General features: G+C 53.9%; 1 protein-coding gene across 1 annotated transcript; it reads right to left on the bottom strand.

The window, feature by feature from the left end:
* Positions 1-579: 579 nt before the first annotated feature.
* PGAP3 (post-GPI attachment to proteins phospholipase 3) lies at positions 580-13210 on the bottom strand. Its single transcript, XM_044248075.1, has 8 exons — positions 12954-13210; positions 11631-11728; positions 10483-10635; positions 2551-2613; positions 1856-1917; positions 1349-1485; positions 842-1046; positions 580-670 (listed from the first exon to the last, which is right to left on the bottom strand). Exons 1-8 carry the CDS (start codon positions 13132-13134, stop codon positions 607-609), a joined length of 963 nt encoding a protein of 320 aa, XP_044104010.1. The 5' UTR covers positions 13135-13210; the 3' UTR covers positions 580-606.
* Positions 13211-16068: the final 2858 nt, after the last annotated feature.

The raw sequence follows: 16068 nt of genomic DNA, 5'->3' as shown, positions 1-16068 counted from the left end.
GGCCCCGAAGGCGGAATGCAGTGAGGTCTTCTGGGGGTCTGGCTGAGGCAACAGTCGGGATGAGACCACTCGCCTATCTCAGCAGCTTGGTCCCTCAAGATCCCATGGGGAGGAGACCTGCCAGGAAACTTGGGCAGCCAAAGAGCAAGAGTCTATTGCCACCTAGTGGTGCCCTGAAGGAGGGCAGGGGTAAGAGAGGGGGGGAACCCCCGCTGTGTTCCCAAAGGCCTGTCTCCCAGCTAGACAGACAGGTGTGGGAAGCACCCAGACGTTGAGGGAAGTGAGAAAGAGGCTGATGGGGAAGCAGAGGCAGCTCCCCTCTCAGCGGAGCTAACACAGTTCCATTCCAGTTCTCCAGGAACCAGAGGCGCTGCCCATGCTCCAACCCCAGATGCTGACAGGCCAAGCCTGAACAGAACCTGAGATCTGTGAGGGCCATGTCGGGGCAAGCAAGGTGATGGGCAGTTACATGATTCTGGGCCCATACCCTTCATATCCAAATTCAAGATGCTAAAAGACAAAAATCGTCTCAAGGATTCTGGGGAGAAGGGGAGCCAGCAGGGAGAGGGCAGGATCCCTGGCAGGGCAGACCCACTCCCAGGGCCTTCAGTCCAGCTTGAACTTGGCCTCCGATTCCTTCAGCAGATACAGGCTGTCATCTTTCAGAAAGCTGTGGGCAGAGGGAGGAGCCCGCTGAGGTCCAGCTTTGAAAGCACCCCGTAGGGGAGAGCATGGGCAAGCCAGCAGGGGGTGAACCGTGCACAGAGGCCTTAGTCTCCTCCAAGAAGCCAGTGAGGAAGGACGCAAACAAGGGGCCCACTGGGTGGCGAGGAGCACCCACCTGAAGAAGAGGACATGGACAGGGATGGTGCTGATGTGCCAGATGGCGTGGGCATCCAGGACCCAGAAGAAAGGCGGGAAGTCGAGCAGCTCGAGCAGGGACAGGCCCTGTAGCAGCAGGACCACCGCCATGCACTTGCGGACGTGAGGCAGCCGATGCTGGTTCCGCAGGCACCAGGCCAGCCACCACACCACGTTCACCAGGCCTGCGCACGGGTGGGGGTGGGGAGAGGCTCACTGCCTGCACCTCCCTCTGCCCCGCCCCCCACGAAGCCTCCCCTGTCCTCATGCTCTTTGACCCCAGGGCCATCTTCCGACTCTCCTCCCAGCCTCCCCTCTCCCACCCCAAGTTCTTTCCCCCTCCCCCACCCTAAGAGCCTCTCTAGAACCTTCTCTAGGAACACCACCAAATCCTTACCGGCACCCCAGGCCAGCAGTTTTACACGTGGTCCAGGTGCCCCCCTTTCCCCACAACCCCTCGGGGCCTCAGTCCCTCCTCCTGCCTCACCAATAGCCACATTGGCCGCCAGGTTGTAGCCATAGTCGAAACGGACGAGGCTCAGGTAGGAGACATGCGCCGTCAGCATCAGCAGCAGGAGGGCCCGGAAGGCGCTGACCACGGCTGGGTGCTGCAGCCCCACGGTCCTGCCCCGCCATCCAGAGCTGCTCAGGTGGAGGGTGGCCCGTACCCAGAGCAGCATTCCCTAAGCAGCCCTTCACCCTGGCGTCAGTATGGGGAAGCCACTGCCCTCCTCCTCCAGGGGCCTGGGACCAAGTGCAACTGTCCTTGGACACAGTCAGGGCCACTTGCCCCAGAGCCCCCATCCACAGCAGCCCGGAGGGTGTGCGTGCGTGCGTGCGTGCGTGCGTGTGTGTGTGTGTGTATGCGCGCGCCTGTGCATGACTGTGCTGGGCTGCAAGGCCCTGGGGGGAAACACCCCTAGGGATGGGTGAGACCACCCAGTTCTGCCCCCAGTGCCTGATTTTGCCCCTACTGGGGCCAGGATGGGCTCACCTGACACAGCACAGATAGATGGAGTGCAGGATGACGGTGGAGGCACAGAAGTAATCCATTTTCTGAGGACAGGGAGAGCTGGATGAGGGGCCAGCATAAGGGAGAGGGAGGTGGGCAGGGCCCCGAGAGAACCCAGCACTGATGGGGCGTAGGGGGCCGGGTGGGGCGGCAGAGGCACTGTCTGGAAGTCCTAGGCCTATGAGGCGGGGCGGGGGTGCTGGGGGGCGGTGTCAATGTCTCGAGCACCCTCTGTCTGTCGCTGTTTCACTCCTGAATTTAATGGTCAGATCCCTGTAGTCACATTATAGACCTTGTTAAAATGTCCACAGCAGCAAAGCTTTGGGGGCATTGGGGAGGTGCCTGCCAGGGCTCCAGGACACCACAGAAAGCAGAGCGCAGGTGAGTCCCACAGCTGTGGGCCCAGGTCCCGGTGGCTCCCTCATTGGCTGGGGGACTTTGGGCAGGCGATTGGGCCTTTCCAAGGTTCAGCTGCCTGATCAGTTAAGAGCCAGTGCTCACACCTGCCTCCCAAGGGTCAAGGGAGGCTCAGGTGCATGAAGAGTTTAACTTAAAAGGGCCTGGGGCAGAGCAAGGGCTCTGTGATCGGAGTCCCTAGGAAACCTAAGAGACCTCAACCCCTTCTGGGGTCCTCTGGGACTGCCCCACACATGAGGGGGAGCAGGAGGGGCGCTCACCTCTGTGAGGTCGGTGTCCTTGGTGTGGAAGACTGTGGACCAGAACCAAGCATTGAGGGAAACCTGCAGGGAGGGGCTAGTAAGCACGGTGTCCTGAGCTGGGGAGAAGCCCTAGGGCACCCACATGGGTCTCACTCTGGAGCACAGAAATATGCTTCCCTCTGCCTCCAAAGCGGGCCGCCCCCCCCAACCAAGCTGCAACCCTGACCCCCAGGCCACGGGGCCTCCACAGGTTCCGGCCTGGCCTAGGAACCAGTTCTGGCAGAGCCAAGTTCCCTGCTTACTCAATCACTAAGACAACAGCCCCCGGGGGGGCCTCGCCTCCTCCCCCAACCGGCAGGTGATGACAGCCCCGCCCGGGCCAGGGGAGCTGGTGACCTCAGCCTCTGGGGGCGGGAATGAAGTGGGCGGGGTGGAGGGGCTCCAGCCAGCTTGGGGCGTGTCCGGAGCAAAGCAAGCAAGGCGGGGAGATCTAGCTGATCCCATTGGGGCCAAGTCTCTACGGAGGAGGCTGGCCTGGGGAGCCCAGCTTCCTCCTGGGTGGGCCGGCCCAACCCGCCAGACCAGTGTCTGCTGCTCCCAAGCTCTGGGAGGAGCGGAAGGCTGGAGGGGCTGTGGTGGGCACGGGCCCAGGAGCACGTCTGGGGCCTTTCCCCTGGCAATTAACTGCAAGGAGATAGCACAAAACCTCTTGCAAAGAATCCTAGATCTTGTGGGAGCTGGGGCGGTACCCATGGTGGATGCCCTGATCATGGAGAAAAGGGTGGGCTTGGGGGTGGGTGGGGAGACTCCTACACTAGAAAACCAGGGACAGCCCGTCAAAGGGACCGCAGCCAGAGGTCTGGCCTGGGATGCACTGGAGATAGGGAGGGGTGCCCTTGAGGCGGGGAACAAGCCTGCCTGAGATGGGTGAAGGCCAGGAGCTGCTCATTGGGGTCCAGGACAGCAGGAAAACGGGCAGGGAGGATGCCTCTCCGCCCAGTCCTGCAGCAGGAAGGCCAGGCGGCGGGATGGGTCCCTTACTGCAGGCCCAAAGGGGTTTATGAGAGCACAGGAAAAGCAAAGGGGTGGCAGCAGGCCAGGCTCTCTGCAGAGGCAGTCAGTAGTAGAAGTCTCTGGAGGCTCAGGTAGCCCCATGCAAGCCTGTCTGGCCTGGGTCCTAGGCTGATTCTCTCTCTCAGCTTATGCTCCCCATGACCTGGACAAAGGCCCTGCCCTCGGCCTGAGCTTCCTCCTGTGACTCATCAGGGCCTAACCTCAGTGACCCTTCCTCCCTCTCCAGCCCCGACATCAGGGGACTATTCCATGCCAGGCTGCGTGCTCTTTTGAAGATGGCCATCCAGTCCCCATGACCCTTCCCCAGAGATGGTATAAGAGGCATGGCCTGGAGGCAGGGACAGCATGGAGTGGCTTCTCAGACACTGCTCCCAAAAGGTCTGTGAGGCTCAGGGTCAGCGTGGGGAGAGGAGGAGACTTGGGCTGGAGGCAGGGACCCAGGGCAAGCCAGAAATAGGGATGCCCTCGGGGAGGACAGTGGCCTTGGAGCCAGTACGAGAGGGAGGTGAAGGGGAAAGTGGCAGGGGCTGGCAACCACCCAGGCCTCCCTGTCACCCACAGCAGAAAGGGAGAGGTGACAAGAGGATTGAGCTAAGTGATGGTTCTTGGGCTGGGGGACAGCATGGGACCAGGGCTTAGCTTCACCAACAGAGTGAGAGTCGCCTGGTGCCATGTTCAACTGCCTCTCCGGGGGGGGCCTTCCACTTACAGACACCCACCTGAAGCCTGGACTCTGCACCCCTGAAAAGTCCTCTCTCCCCTGGACCCTGTCCCATTATGAGGGACTCCTCTTCTGACCTCCTCAGACTTGGGAGAGAAGTGTCGTTAAGAATGCAACCCCCTGGGGCGCCTGGGTGGCTCAGTGGGTTAAGCCGCTGCCTTCAGCTCAGGTCATGATCTCAGGGTCCTGGGATCGAGGCCCGCATCGGGCTCTCTGCTCAGCAGGGAGCCTGCTTCCCCCTCTCTGTGTCTCTGCCTGCCTCTCTGCCTACTTGTGATCTCTCTCTGTCAAATAAATAAATAAAATCTTAAAAAAAAAAAAAAAGAATGTAGCCCCCAGGGTTAGGCTGCCAGGGTTCAAATCCTGACTCTGCACTTCCCATGTGTCCTTGGGCAAGTTATTTAACCTTGCTGGGCCTCTCTGTTTTCTCATCTGTAAAATGGGAATGATCATAGTGTTCACAAGGATTTAATGAGCGATACGAGTGCAGTGTACAGCCCAGGACAGGGCAAACATGATGGGGCATTTCTTCCCAATTTGTTGACCAGAATGGGACCCTCACATCTCTCCACAGACTTGAGGCCAAAGAGGCCAAGTCTGCCTTCCTCTCTCCCCAAAGGCCAGAGAAGTCCAGGTGAAGAAAAGAGGTGGTCTCCCCGTGGTGACCCCTCCCCCAAAACTGTTGATGCTGGGGGCAGAATGTCCACAGCCTCATAATAAGATGGGCCCTGAGTTCAAGTTCTGCCTCATTCCCTAAATAGCTCTGTGATCTTGAACCAATAAAATCTCTTGAGTTTCAGCTGTCTCATCTACCAGAGCGGCTTAATAAGGATACCCAGTGCACGAGAGGGTCCTGAAGTTGCTGTCTGCAGAATGCCTGGCAGAGAGAAGCACTCATTGGACGGGTGCTGCTGTGGCCACTGGCACACAGTGGGTCCCTAAATGTCAGTCTCCCCCACCATGCACGGAAGAGATACTATTTCTTTTCTCGCGAAGTTTGTAACCAAGACTCAAGTGAAAAGGACAGACAGACATGGAAGGAAGGGAGAGGCTCCAAGAGACACAAGTGTGTGGCTGCTCCCGGACTCCGCCAAGCTTGGGTAGAAGGGGGGGGGGGCGATGCTAACTGGCCAACCAGCCAGGCCGGGAAGGCTCTGGGCTGCCCAGCAGGCACCGGGAGCTTTGTGTAAACACTGAGGAAAGGGGGAGGCCAGGGGCAGGGTGCCAACAAGGGTGGGAATGGAGGGGGAAAGGGAAGGCTCCGGGAGGGAGAGCAGGAGGCTGTTTCAGTCTGTCGGAAAATAAGAAAATTGAGACAAATATATCACAGCCGTGAAACTGGTTGGATGCCAAATGAGCCAGATCTGTCAGGAATTTGACCCCAGTGCTAAGCCCCAGTGCTCGGGGCTTGTCACTGACACCGTGACGGTGGGGACATGTGGCTCTTTAAATAGCTTGGTGTCTCAGAAGTGGGGGAGGCAGAATGTTAAATATGACGCCTGCTGCCATCCTGGCCTCCCACCCTCCAAGAGGCCACAGTGTCTCGGCCCCTGCCTCAGGCAGGGCGGCCTTTCCCCACCTCCCTCTTTAGAAGGAAGAGGGGAAGAGGCGATGAGATGGGGGGAAGATAGCTTTTTCCACCATCAAAAAGGATTCCTTGATTTCCTGCCTTTGTCTGTTGCACTGGCTCCTGTTTGACCAGTGGGAAGTCCTTCCTGAAGTCTAACCATCATTCTGCTGCAGGCTCAACCTGTCTCTTCTCTTGGTTTCTGCAGCAGAGGCAGAACAGTCAGTCCCCACCTCCATCCATCAAACTACAGGGACAGTCTGGGCTCTCCTGGCCCCTCATTCTCTCCCTCCCCTCTGATTCTGAGGACCTTTCCTTACAGACAAAAGGTGGGGAACTGGTTTGGCCTCCTGGCTTTGCAGAGAGCAGGCACCCCCAGTTTCCAGAAGTCAAAGAGCTCTGGCAAGCTCTCCCAAAGCCTGGCTGATGTCCAGCCCAAGCCAGGACCAGATGTCAAGGCAGAGATTACTCCCTTGTGCCAAAGCTTCGCCAGCCCTGTTTGGGGAGCAGCTCCTCATTTCCCAGGGGGAAAAGACAGAGACAACTCTCCCAAGACTTAACCTGAAAAAGGCCTTCCAATCCTACCCCAAGAGCAATCAGGAGCCTCACTCACTCCAGAAGACCCAGCCCTAGACAAAGTCCACCGCCACACCCTCCATTCAGCTCAGGATCCCTCCCTCCCGTAAACACAAGCACACGGGACTAAAGATCAAGTGTAAAGATCAAGTGTAAAATCAACGGGAGTGTGGGCACCAAGACTCGTTCCCTCGAGGATCTAGTGCCAGCATGTGAGGGTTCCATGTTCCAGAACTCCATATCCTGTAAGATGTCCTCAGGCACAATCCCCAGGTATCTGCCCTCTCTCAACCTAACATCTCCTGCTCTGTCCTAAGTGTTCTCAGTAGACTGGACTGCGGGATACCAGCAGGCCTGACCCTCCCCGAGAAGGAAGTTGAGTGGCAGATACCAGCGAGATCAAAGACCCAAAAATCAGGGAGATCAAGACGAGAGTTGTGACGTGACCTCTGGCAAAGGCTGGGACCCTCTGAGTTCCCCCCAGACCCATGGGTCTATCCAAGGCGGCGCTCAGCTTTGTTCAGAGAGGTCAGGCAGGGCTGTCCAGCGCTCTTTAGTAGGGGTGGGAGCAGGGGGGGTGCAGGCTGGGGGCCCAGACAGCAGTGACCCTGGAAGAACACCCAGGGAAAGGAGACAGGTGTACCCTCCTCAATTTCTCTGCCCTTCCTGCTTTCTTGGCCAGGACCAAGCTCCCTCCTCTGAGAGCGGCCTAAACAGGAAGTGGTGGTTCCAGGCCACCCATGGCCAGGACAGGGTAAGAGGATGCCAGGCCCCGGCCTACACAAGCATCCCTGCCCCCCAGCACTCGGGGCCTCTCTGTGCCACCTTACCTCTCCCTCCTCTCCACCCAGCCACACTGTGCCCCGCTGACCTGTGGCTGTCCCACTGCCCCCACTTTCCGCCCCTCTGCTCCTGCCGTGCCTCCAGCCTGAGATGCAGAAATCCAAGCTCCTCTCCGCTCACATATATGTGTCTAAGCCTGATCCCTGATGGAGCCTGTCCCCTTTCTGAGCTTCTCTGATGGACTTCTCCACTTAAAGGACGTAGTCTCCCTCCTGACCTTACTGCTGCCAGGGCTCTGCCCACATTCTGCCCTCCGGGGCCAGCCACACCTGCACCTACCTCCCCCAGGGCTCAGCTTTTTGGGGCAGGGGCCTCCGTTCTCAACCAGTGCTAACCCCGGTCTCTATCCATAGCAAATGCTCAGCAGACATTTATTGGTATACGGAAAGAGCCCAGAAGAGGAGCTAAGCCCTCTTACGGTCCTGGAACCCGTCCTCGATGCCAGCCTGTCTCCCCCAGTCACTAACTTGTGAGCTGCTGACTTTGGACCAGGTTATCCCGCTCGGAGCCTTGCTCAGAGCGCACAGTGGTAACATGAGGATTGAATGAGAAAATATACGTAAAGTACTTAGGACAATGTCTATTATGTAATTCATAACAGTTACTATGGATATTTGTTCAATAGAAAATATTAGGGAGGGTCAACATTTCCCAGAAACTTAACAGCCTCCCCCCTGCCCTCCTTCCAATCCCCGTCTCCTAAGTCTGAGGCGCAGCCTGGACTTCTCAGTACCCTAGTATTACCAGTTTTCCCAAGGTCCTCAGAGACCTTGCGGTGGCCAGATGCAGGGGTGTCCCTCAGGTCTCTGGACTGTCCAGCAGAACTCCAGAGAACCGCCTACCTGCTCCTACCTGCTCCTGTCCCAGGGCTTCCCACACAATATGCTAGTTTCTCCACCTACCCCTCCAGCCACTCCTGTCTCTGTTGCTGGCTCATGCTGCTTTGTCTGAACTTCATGTTTTAGGGGCCCTCGGGGCTCCATCCTAGACCCCTTCTCCTCCCTCCTGCCAGTGGCCCGTCAGCCTGGCCTAGATGACACAAGTGCAAACTCAGCCTGGGTTCAAAGCCCGGCTCCTGGGGCAGGTTACTTTTTCAGTTCTTGGTTTTCCAGCTGGTAAACTCAGGGTAATAGTACCACCTATTCACAAGCTTAGTATGGGGTTAATGAGATTAATATTTATAAAATGCTTAGAATGGTACCTGACATATAGTAAGAGCTATGTATGTGTTTGGTAAATAATTTTTTAAAAAAGATTTTATTTCTTTACTTGACAGAGACAGTGAGAGACGGAACACAAGGGGGGGGGTGGAGAGGCAGGGGGAGAAGCAGGCTCCCCGCTGAGCAGGCGGAGATAGATGCAATGTGGGCTCCATCCCAGGAGCCCGGGATCATGACCTGAGCTGAAGGCAGACTCTTAACAACCAAGCCACCCAGTTGCCCCAGAAAGAAATAAAAAAAAAATGTTGGGGCACCTGGGTGGCTCAGTCGGTGAAGCGGTGAAGCGTCTGCCTTCAGTCCAGGTCACGCTCAGCAGGGAGGCTGCTTTGGCATCTACCCCTGCCCCTAAGTCATGCACGTGGTGCGTGCGCTCTTTCTCTCTCTCTCTCTCACAAGTAAATAAAATCTTAAAAAAAATGTTAACCACCTCAAAACATAGCTCAAACTAGTTGTCTTTAATATCTCCCTTCCCAAGACCCATGCCCCACCCCAGTCTCGCTACTGTGCCCTAGGCTAAAAGTTACTAGGCCCCACAGCCACTCCTACCCCCCCCAACCTATTTGCTACCACAATAGCCAGAAAATGAGCTTTCCAAGCAAATCAACTCCTGAAACCTTTCCTCTTCAACCCTCAGGGCTTCCTGAGGCTTCCAGAGAGTCAAGATGGAAAGTGTTAATGTGCCCCCAGGCTCTCCACGGGCTGGCCCCCTTCCCTGCCCACCCGCCACCTGTCTCACACCCACTCTCTGGCTTCCAGCATGGCAGGCCTCCCCGCCTTTCAGGTTCTCACTCTCTTGTGTGTGTGCACATTCTGCATCTTCTGTGTAGATGACTCCTCCTACTCTCCCTGAATTCACCTAGCTAACAATCATTCATCATCCTGATCGATCTTACTTCCAAGGCCCCGTCCTCCGGGAAGCCCTCCCTGACTGCCCCGCACTGGTCTGTCTGGTCCAGTGCCCCCTCACACGCCCCTATAGCACACATCTCCTCCACCATACTTTTCCAGACTTACACTTTTACCTTCAGTTGTGTGCTTGTGTGGTTATGGCTGGAGGGCAGGAACCTGTTTTTGCTTTTCTTGCTTTGTCTTTCTAAGTAAGCTCTACACCCAACTTGGGACTTGAATTCAGGACCCTGAGATCAAGAGTTGCACGCTCTCCAACTGAGCCAGCCAGATGCCCCCCGTTTTTATATACTTTTGCATCTCCAGCACTCAGCCGAGTGCTGGGCCCATGGGAGGTGCTCGATACACAAATGAATGTCTGCTTCGGTGGCAGGCAGGTGAGTGAGCACAGAAGCTTACAGTGGGGGTTCGGTTCTGAGGGCAGCCTCTTACTCTCACACCCTCCCCAAGGTCGTCATGGTGCAGAGCTGTACCCTAGTCCGTGCTTCTCACATGATTCCCGCCCTTGATGCTGGCTCCTCTGCCCATTTGCACTGTGAAGCTCCAAAACTACTCTGGAAACTCACATGGGACATATTTCAGTTTCTCCAGGAGGGTCTAAGACCAGGCTGAGCTCTGCGTGGAGTCCTGTGGCCGCCGTACCTCCAGGCCTGGGCTGGGACTTAGGGTTGCTTGGACTCATCCAGAGGGGACCCTACAAGCATGCTCCCTACCACGCATGTCCCTTCTGTGCCTGTAAACTGCCCTACTGGGTCTCTTAGTGGCTTCTGCCCTCAGGACAAAATTCTCTCCTCCCTCCCTCCCTCTTTTCCTCCTTCCCTCCCTCACAAACAGCCTGGCCTAAGACTCTGCTAGAAAGGTAAGGTCTGATCCAGGACCTCCCTGTTTTCTCCCTAGACCTAAACACCCACAGTTGCAGTTTTTGACCTGGAAAGCACAGAGGAAGGCAGGGGAAGGCAAGCCCTGTGCGGTGAGAATGGGGATCAAAGAGTTCCTCCTTCCTAGATGAGGGTGTAGGGCAGGAGTCCCGGCAAGTTACCTACCCAGGCGAAGGCCACGCAGGTGGGATACATGGGGGAGGAGGCTGGCACGGAGGTGTAGTAGCGGCACAGCATCACCAGGCTGGCCAAACCGTTGAGGAAAGAGGCCATGGCAGAAGCTGGCTCTTGGAAGAACAGGAACCGGGAGAAGGGCCACTGAAAAGGGAGCACATGGAGGGGGCCTGAGGGGCAAGCAACCCCTAGCCAGCCCGACCTGCTTTTCCTTGACATGCCACATCAACAGGTCTTCAGCTGGTTCCTTAGCTCTGGACCTTGGCCAAAGCCTCAGGTCCAGTCCCTGTTTGGGTCATTGCGCTCTCCTCCAGGCCCCAGCTGAAGGTCCTCCCTCCGTGCCGGCCAGGATTCACAGCACTGGTAAGCCTGGTCTCTGGGAAGACCAGGCGGGCCAGTGTAGGTGGCTCAGTATGGCCTGGGGGAACAAGCATAGACTCGCCATCCAGAAACCTGAGGTCCTAATCTGTCCCTCTTCTACCACTGACCACAGGCCTCTGAGCCTTAGCTTATTCTGACAAACTGGGGAGAATTATTCTTGTCAACCTCAACAGTCTAGAACAAGGTCATATTGGGTGACAAAGCACTAGCAGGGGAGAGGGTTAGGGGATGGGGAAATGGGGTGATGGGCATTAAGTAGGGCACGTGACGTGATGAGCACCGGGCGTTATATGTGACTGATGAATTACTGACCTCTACCTCTGAAATTAAAAATGTATTCTACGTTGGCTGAGTTTAAATTAAAAAAAAAAAAAAGAAGAAAAAAAGAAAAAGCATTAGCAATCTGAGGCGGGTATTACTATTTTAACTCAGACTACTACTGAAGAAGCAAAAGAAAGCATGCTGGGCAGTGGGGTCAGGAAATTCGTTCTTGTAGCAAGGTGGACATTCAGCCACCCTAAGAAGTCCACCATCACTCTCTGAGGTCACACAGCTTCCCAGACCTTCTAAGTCCAAATCCAGAGCCAAGACTCACTGGTTCCATCTGATAATATGAAAACCAGAGATTCTGAGAATAAGCACTGACCCTAAACACCAACCCATATCACCCCACAGCTCAGACTGCCTGACTCAGGGGAATCTTTCTCCTACAGCACTGTCACCATATACCATATACCTACCCCGACCCTCCAACTCACCTTGCCATGGAACTGAGGCACTTTGTGACCTTCCTTGAGGTAGAGGCCAACAGTGACCCACATACACTCATACTTACAGTCGTCCTGACAGGTCCAGCCTGAAACACAGAAATGGGACCCCGTGAACTCCCCATCATGGGAGGTACAGAGAGAGGTCAAATGGGACCCAAACTCAAATCCAGGCTAAGAGGGCTTGTAGGTTGGAGAGAACCAGATGAAATCTCAAAATTCTAGCTTCCCACTTGGTTGTATGAGAGACAGTGGGCTACACACATAAAGGAAAGGTGTGTGTATGTGTGTGTGTTTTAGAGGGTGGGGGTCTGCTGCGAGCAGAGATGTTTCTTCTCTTCTCCTTCCACCAAGATGGGAACTTTGGCATCTGACAGACTCATCAATGGATAGGTGGGCTATGTTTGTTATTGCTGAACTTAGGCTTTGCTCTCACTCTCCAGGGAGAACTCTTGCCATCTTACCCTGCTCACATGAAAATGAAGCCCAAGTTCTTCCCTCTGACTTTTGAGGCCCCAAACTACTTATCCAACTTTATTTTCCATACTTCTTTTCAGGTACCCTGAACCCTGCTCCCTGAGTAAACCAAGCTACCGGAGATGCTCACATCTGCCCAGGGCCTCCATTCTCTCTGTTCCCTCTGGAATGCAAAGGCAGAGTAAAGAGCACAAACTTGTAGTTAGACAGGCCAGAACTGGAAACTCCGCTTTACCACTTTCTGCCTGCGTGACTTAGGGCAGGGCACTTAACCTCTCTAAGTCTCCCCATTGTAAAATTGGGTGAAAGGTAATCACCTTCAAGGGTTGTGAAAATGACCGGACCTACTGTGACTCCTGTCACACACCAGCTGACCACTATGGCCACAGGTCCAAATTTAATGTATCCATCCTGAAGCCCTTCCCTCGCAGAAAGTCCCAAGGATGATCACTGCCCCTACAGTCTCAAAGCCAGAAATGATTCCTTCCTCCTCCATATGCCGTTATTGCTTGACTTAGGGGTCTTTTAGGACTCAAATCATCCTCTCCCTTGGGCTGGAGAAGACTAATGTTCCCGTGAAGACTATGACCCCGAATGCCAGGGCACTGGGTCCAATTTCAGTGTCATTCTAGGGCCAATTCCCAGGAATATTAAATAAATACCTAATTGAATAAATAAAAAAAGTAACTAAGACTGGCTGATGCTGCTCTGATCAACCTGGGGCTCCATTCACACTCATAACGGAGAAGGGGTAAACGAAGGTTCAGAGGTGGTTTAGGGGAGCAAGGGGGCGGAACCAAGGCTGAGGGGCGGGGCTTTCCGCGGGGTGGGGCTTACCTGCTAAACTCATGTAGATTGGCTGGCGGGAACGGAAGTGCCTCAGTGCGCCCCCCGAGCAGTTCCGCTCTTCGCACCGGTGCACGCAGTCGCGGTACACCGGCTCGCGGTCGCCCTGGGAGCCGCTTGCCAGCGCGGCTGCTCCAGCTAGCAACACCAGCCGCGCCGTCCGCCCGGCCATCCCTTCAACCTGGCCCTCCGCCGGCGGAGGAGCTTAGAAGTCTTCTCTTCCGGAGTAACAGGAAGTGCCTTGTGTTCTGTATTCTGCTCCCGGGTGACGTCCACCCGCCTTAAATATAAAAGTGCCCGGATTTCTGTGGGCGCCTGCCCCGCCCCTCGTCTTACTGTCATCTCTATATATCGAGGCGACAGGGCTAAGGGAAGGGGGACGCCAGGTGGGTTAAGGAGCAAAATAAACTGGTCTTTTATCAACATGCGTCCTTTTTCTTCTCAATGCTTTCTTTTATGAAGTATGGTTATTTTTCCGTCTCCAGCCCCGTCGAATTTCGCTTCCTAATGGACCTGGAACTGTCCATTTCTCTCCATCGGCACCACCCTGGTTTAAAGACATCATCATCTGTCGCCGAGACAGTCGCAGTGGTCCCTTCACGAGTCTCCCTGCCCCCTCCTTTTGACCCCATCGACTCCGCGTTCCGTTAACAAATTCAAATTTGACCGTGGGACTTTTCTTCTTAAATGCTTTACTAGCTCCTATTACCTCAGGATAAAAATCATAACTCCACAAGTCTTGCATGATCTGACCCCTGCGCTAGACCCAAGGGGCCATGTTTGTCAACTCTCCTGGTTTTGCTTCGTCTCTATCATTCATACTCTCACACCTACTTATTCTTCTAGTCTCAATTTAAACACCATTTCTGAGAGTGGTAACACCTGCAGGGTGATAGAAGATACAAGTGGTATGTTTTCCCCAAGGGGGGTGGGGACCTCTGCTGTCTTGTTTACCACTCTACTTCCAGCTCTAGGACAGAATTTGGCTCTGGTAGGCGCTGAGAACTCATTTCTTTTCTTTCTTTCTTTTTCTTCTTCCCTTTTTTTTTTAAACGAATAAACAATGTTAATTCAATGTAAGAATCTGGGTGCTAAACCCAGGGCTGTCAAATCACCAACGTGATACAGACCACACTGAGATGTAATATTTTAAAAAAAAAAAAATCAAGAAGAGGACTTTGGGGTTAGGATACTTGCTCTAATATCTATTTCTTCCTCCCGACATCACCACCAGGACACACAGACATACCCATCTCATTGAAGCACTGAAGCCTTGTAGCTAGATGCCTAATTAGTGTGTGTAGATTAATGACAGCCTTTCCTCCTCTCTCACTCTCCAACCGGGTCAACTTTTCCTTTTTATATTGAGAAGTGGAATGAACCAGAAGTAAAATTGGATTCCATTTACTTACTCATTTAGCAAACATTTCCTGAGTACTTAGCTCTAGCACCATGCTAGGCAAGACACAACTCCAGGAGGCCCCATTCATATTGTATTTTCGGTGAATAGCGCTCAGGGGTGCACCATCCACACTGTATTTTTTGTGAATGGTTCCTTTTCAAGTTAAGTATAACTTGAATAGTATCCCCTGGAGTTGAACACCCAGTTGATAATGATTGGGAAGCTGAAAGGAACAAAACAACCCCTCAGCCCTCCAGGAGCTGACCAGAAGCAATCTAGTGCTAATACTACTTTGCACCTGATAGATCAGTCCTTTTCTACTACATTATTTCATTTTGTCCTTACTATAATGCTGGGTTCACATTTTTTTTAAAGATATTTATTTATTTATTTATTTGACAGAGAGGTAGAGAGAGCACAAGTAGGGAGAGCGAGAGGGAGAAGCAGGCTTTCTGCTGAGCAGGGAGCCCGATGCGGGGCTCGATCCCAGGACTCTGGGATCATGACCTGAGCTGAAGGCAGAGACTTTAACCCACTGAGCCTTCCAGGCACCTCTGGGATCAAATTTGTAATGAGCATCCTCATTTTTAAAAAAGTCAGGGTCCTGGGATTGAGCACAGTGTCGGGCTCTCTGCTCAGCGGGGAGCCTGCTTCCCTTCATCTCTCTTTCTGCCTGCCTCTCTGCCTACTTGTGATCTCTGTCTGTCAAATAAATAAATAAAATCTTCAAAAAAAATTAAAAAGATTTAATTAATTAATTGATTAATTCGAGAGAGAGAGAGAAAGAGAGCATGAGCTTAAAGCCAGGGAGGCGGGGGAGACAGAGGGGAGAAACAGACTCCCCACTGAGCAGGGAGCCCCTGCTCATGATGGGAGCTGAAGACAGATGTTCAACGGACTGAGCCACCCAGAAACCCCATTGAGAATTTTCATTTAAAGATGAGGAAACTTAGGGATGCCTGGGGCTCAGTCAGTAGAGTTCACGACTCTCTCTCTCTCTATTAAAGATCTTATTTTATTATTTTTTAAACATTATATTATTTATCTATTTGACAAAGAGAGATAGGGAGAGAGGGAACACAAGCACAGGGAGGCTGGAGAGGGAGAAGCAGGTTCCCAGCTGAGTAGGGAGCCAGATGCAGGGCTGGATCCCAGGACCCTGGGATCATGACATGAACCGAAGGCAGCCACTTAACCAACTGAGTCACCCAGGTGCCTCTAAGATTTTATTCTTAAGTAATCTCTACACCCAACATTGGTCTTGAACTCACAACTCTGAGATCAGAAGTTACAGGCTTGATCCCTGGTTTGTAAGTTTGAGCTCCATTTTGGGTATAGAGATTACTCAAAAATATTTTTTTTTAAAGATTTTATTTGTGGGGCGCCTGGGTGGCTCAGTGGGTTAAGCCGCTGCCTTCGGCTCCGGTCGTGAGCTCAGGGTCCTGGGATCGAGTCCCGCATCGGGCTCTCTGCTCGGCAGGGAGCCTGCTTCCTCCTCTCTCTCTCTGCCTGCCTCTCTGCCTACTTGTAATCTTTCTCTGTCAAATAAATAAATAAAATCTTAAAAAAAAAAGATTTTATTTGTTTATTTCAGAGAGAGAGAGATAGGAGAGAGAGCAAGCAAGCAAGGGGAGTGGCAGAGGGAGAAGCAGACTCCCCACTGAGCAGGGAGCAAGCCGGTGGGGCTCAATCCCAGGCCTGTGG

Source organism: Neovison vison, chromosome 5 (assembly GCF_020171115.1).
Source record: "Neovison vison isolate M4711 chromosome 5, ASM_NN_V1, whole genome shotgun sequence".
NCBI classification, from domain to species: Eukaryota; Metazoa; Chordata; class Mammalia; order Carnivora; family Mustelidae; genus Neogale; species Neogale vison.
Note: the sequence above shows the minus strand (reverse complement) of the source record. Positions and strands in the feature narration are given on the sequence as shown.

What these genes read in the sequence shown, in the direction of transcription:
- PGAP3 (XM_044248075.1), bottom strand. Translation starts at nt 13,134, where the DNA reads ATGGCCGGGCGGACGGCGCGGCTGGTGTTGCTAGCTGGAGCAGCCGCG. An exon ending in TGCCTCAGTTCCATGGCAAG is followed by an intron (nt 10,636 to 11,630) that starts GTGAGTTGGAGG and finishes CTCCCTTTTCAG; the next exon opens with TGGCCCTTCTCCCGGTTCCT. An exon ending in ATCTATCTGTGCTGTGTCAG is followed by an intron (nt 1,486 to 1,855) that starts GTGAGCCCATCC and finishes ATGGCGGGGCAG; the next exon opens with GACCGTGGGGCTGCAGCACC.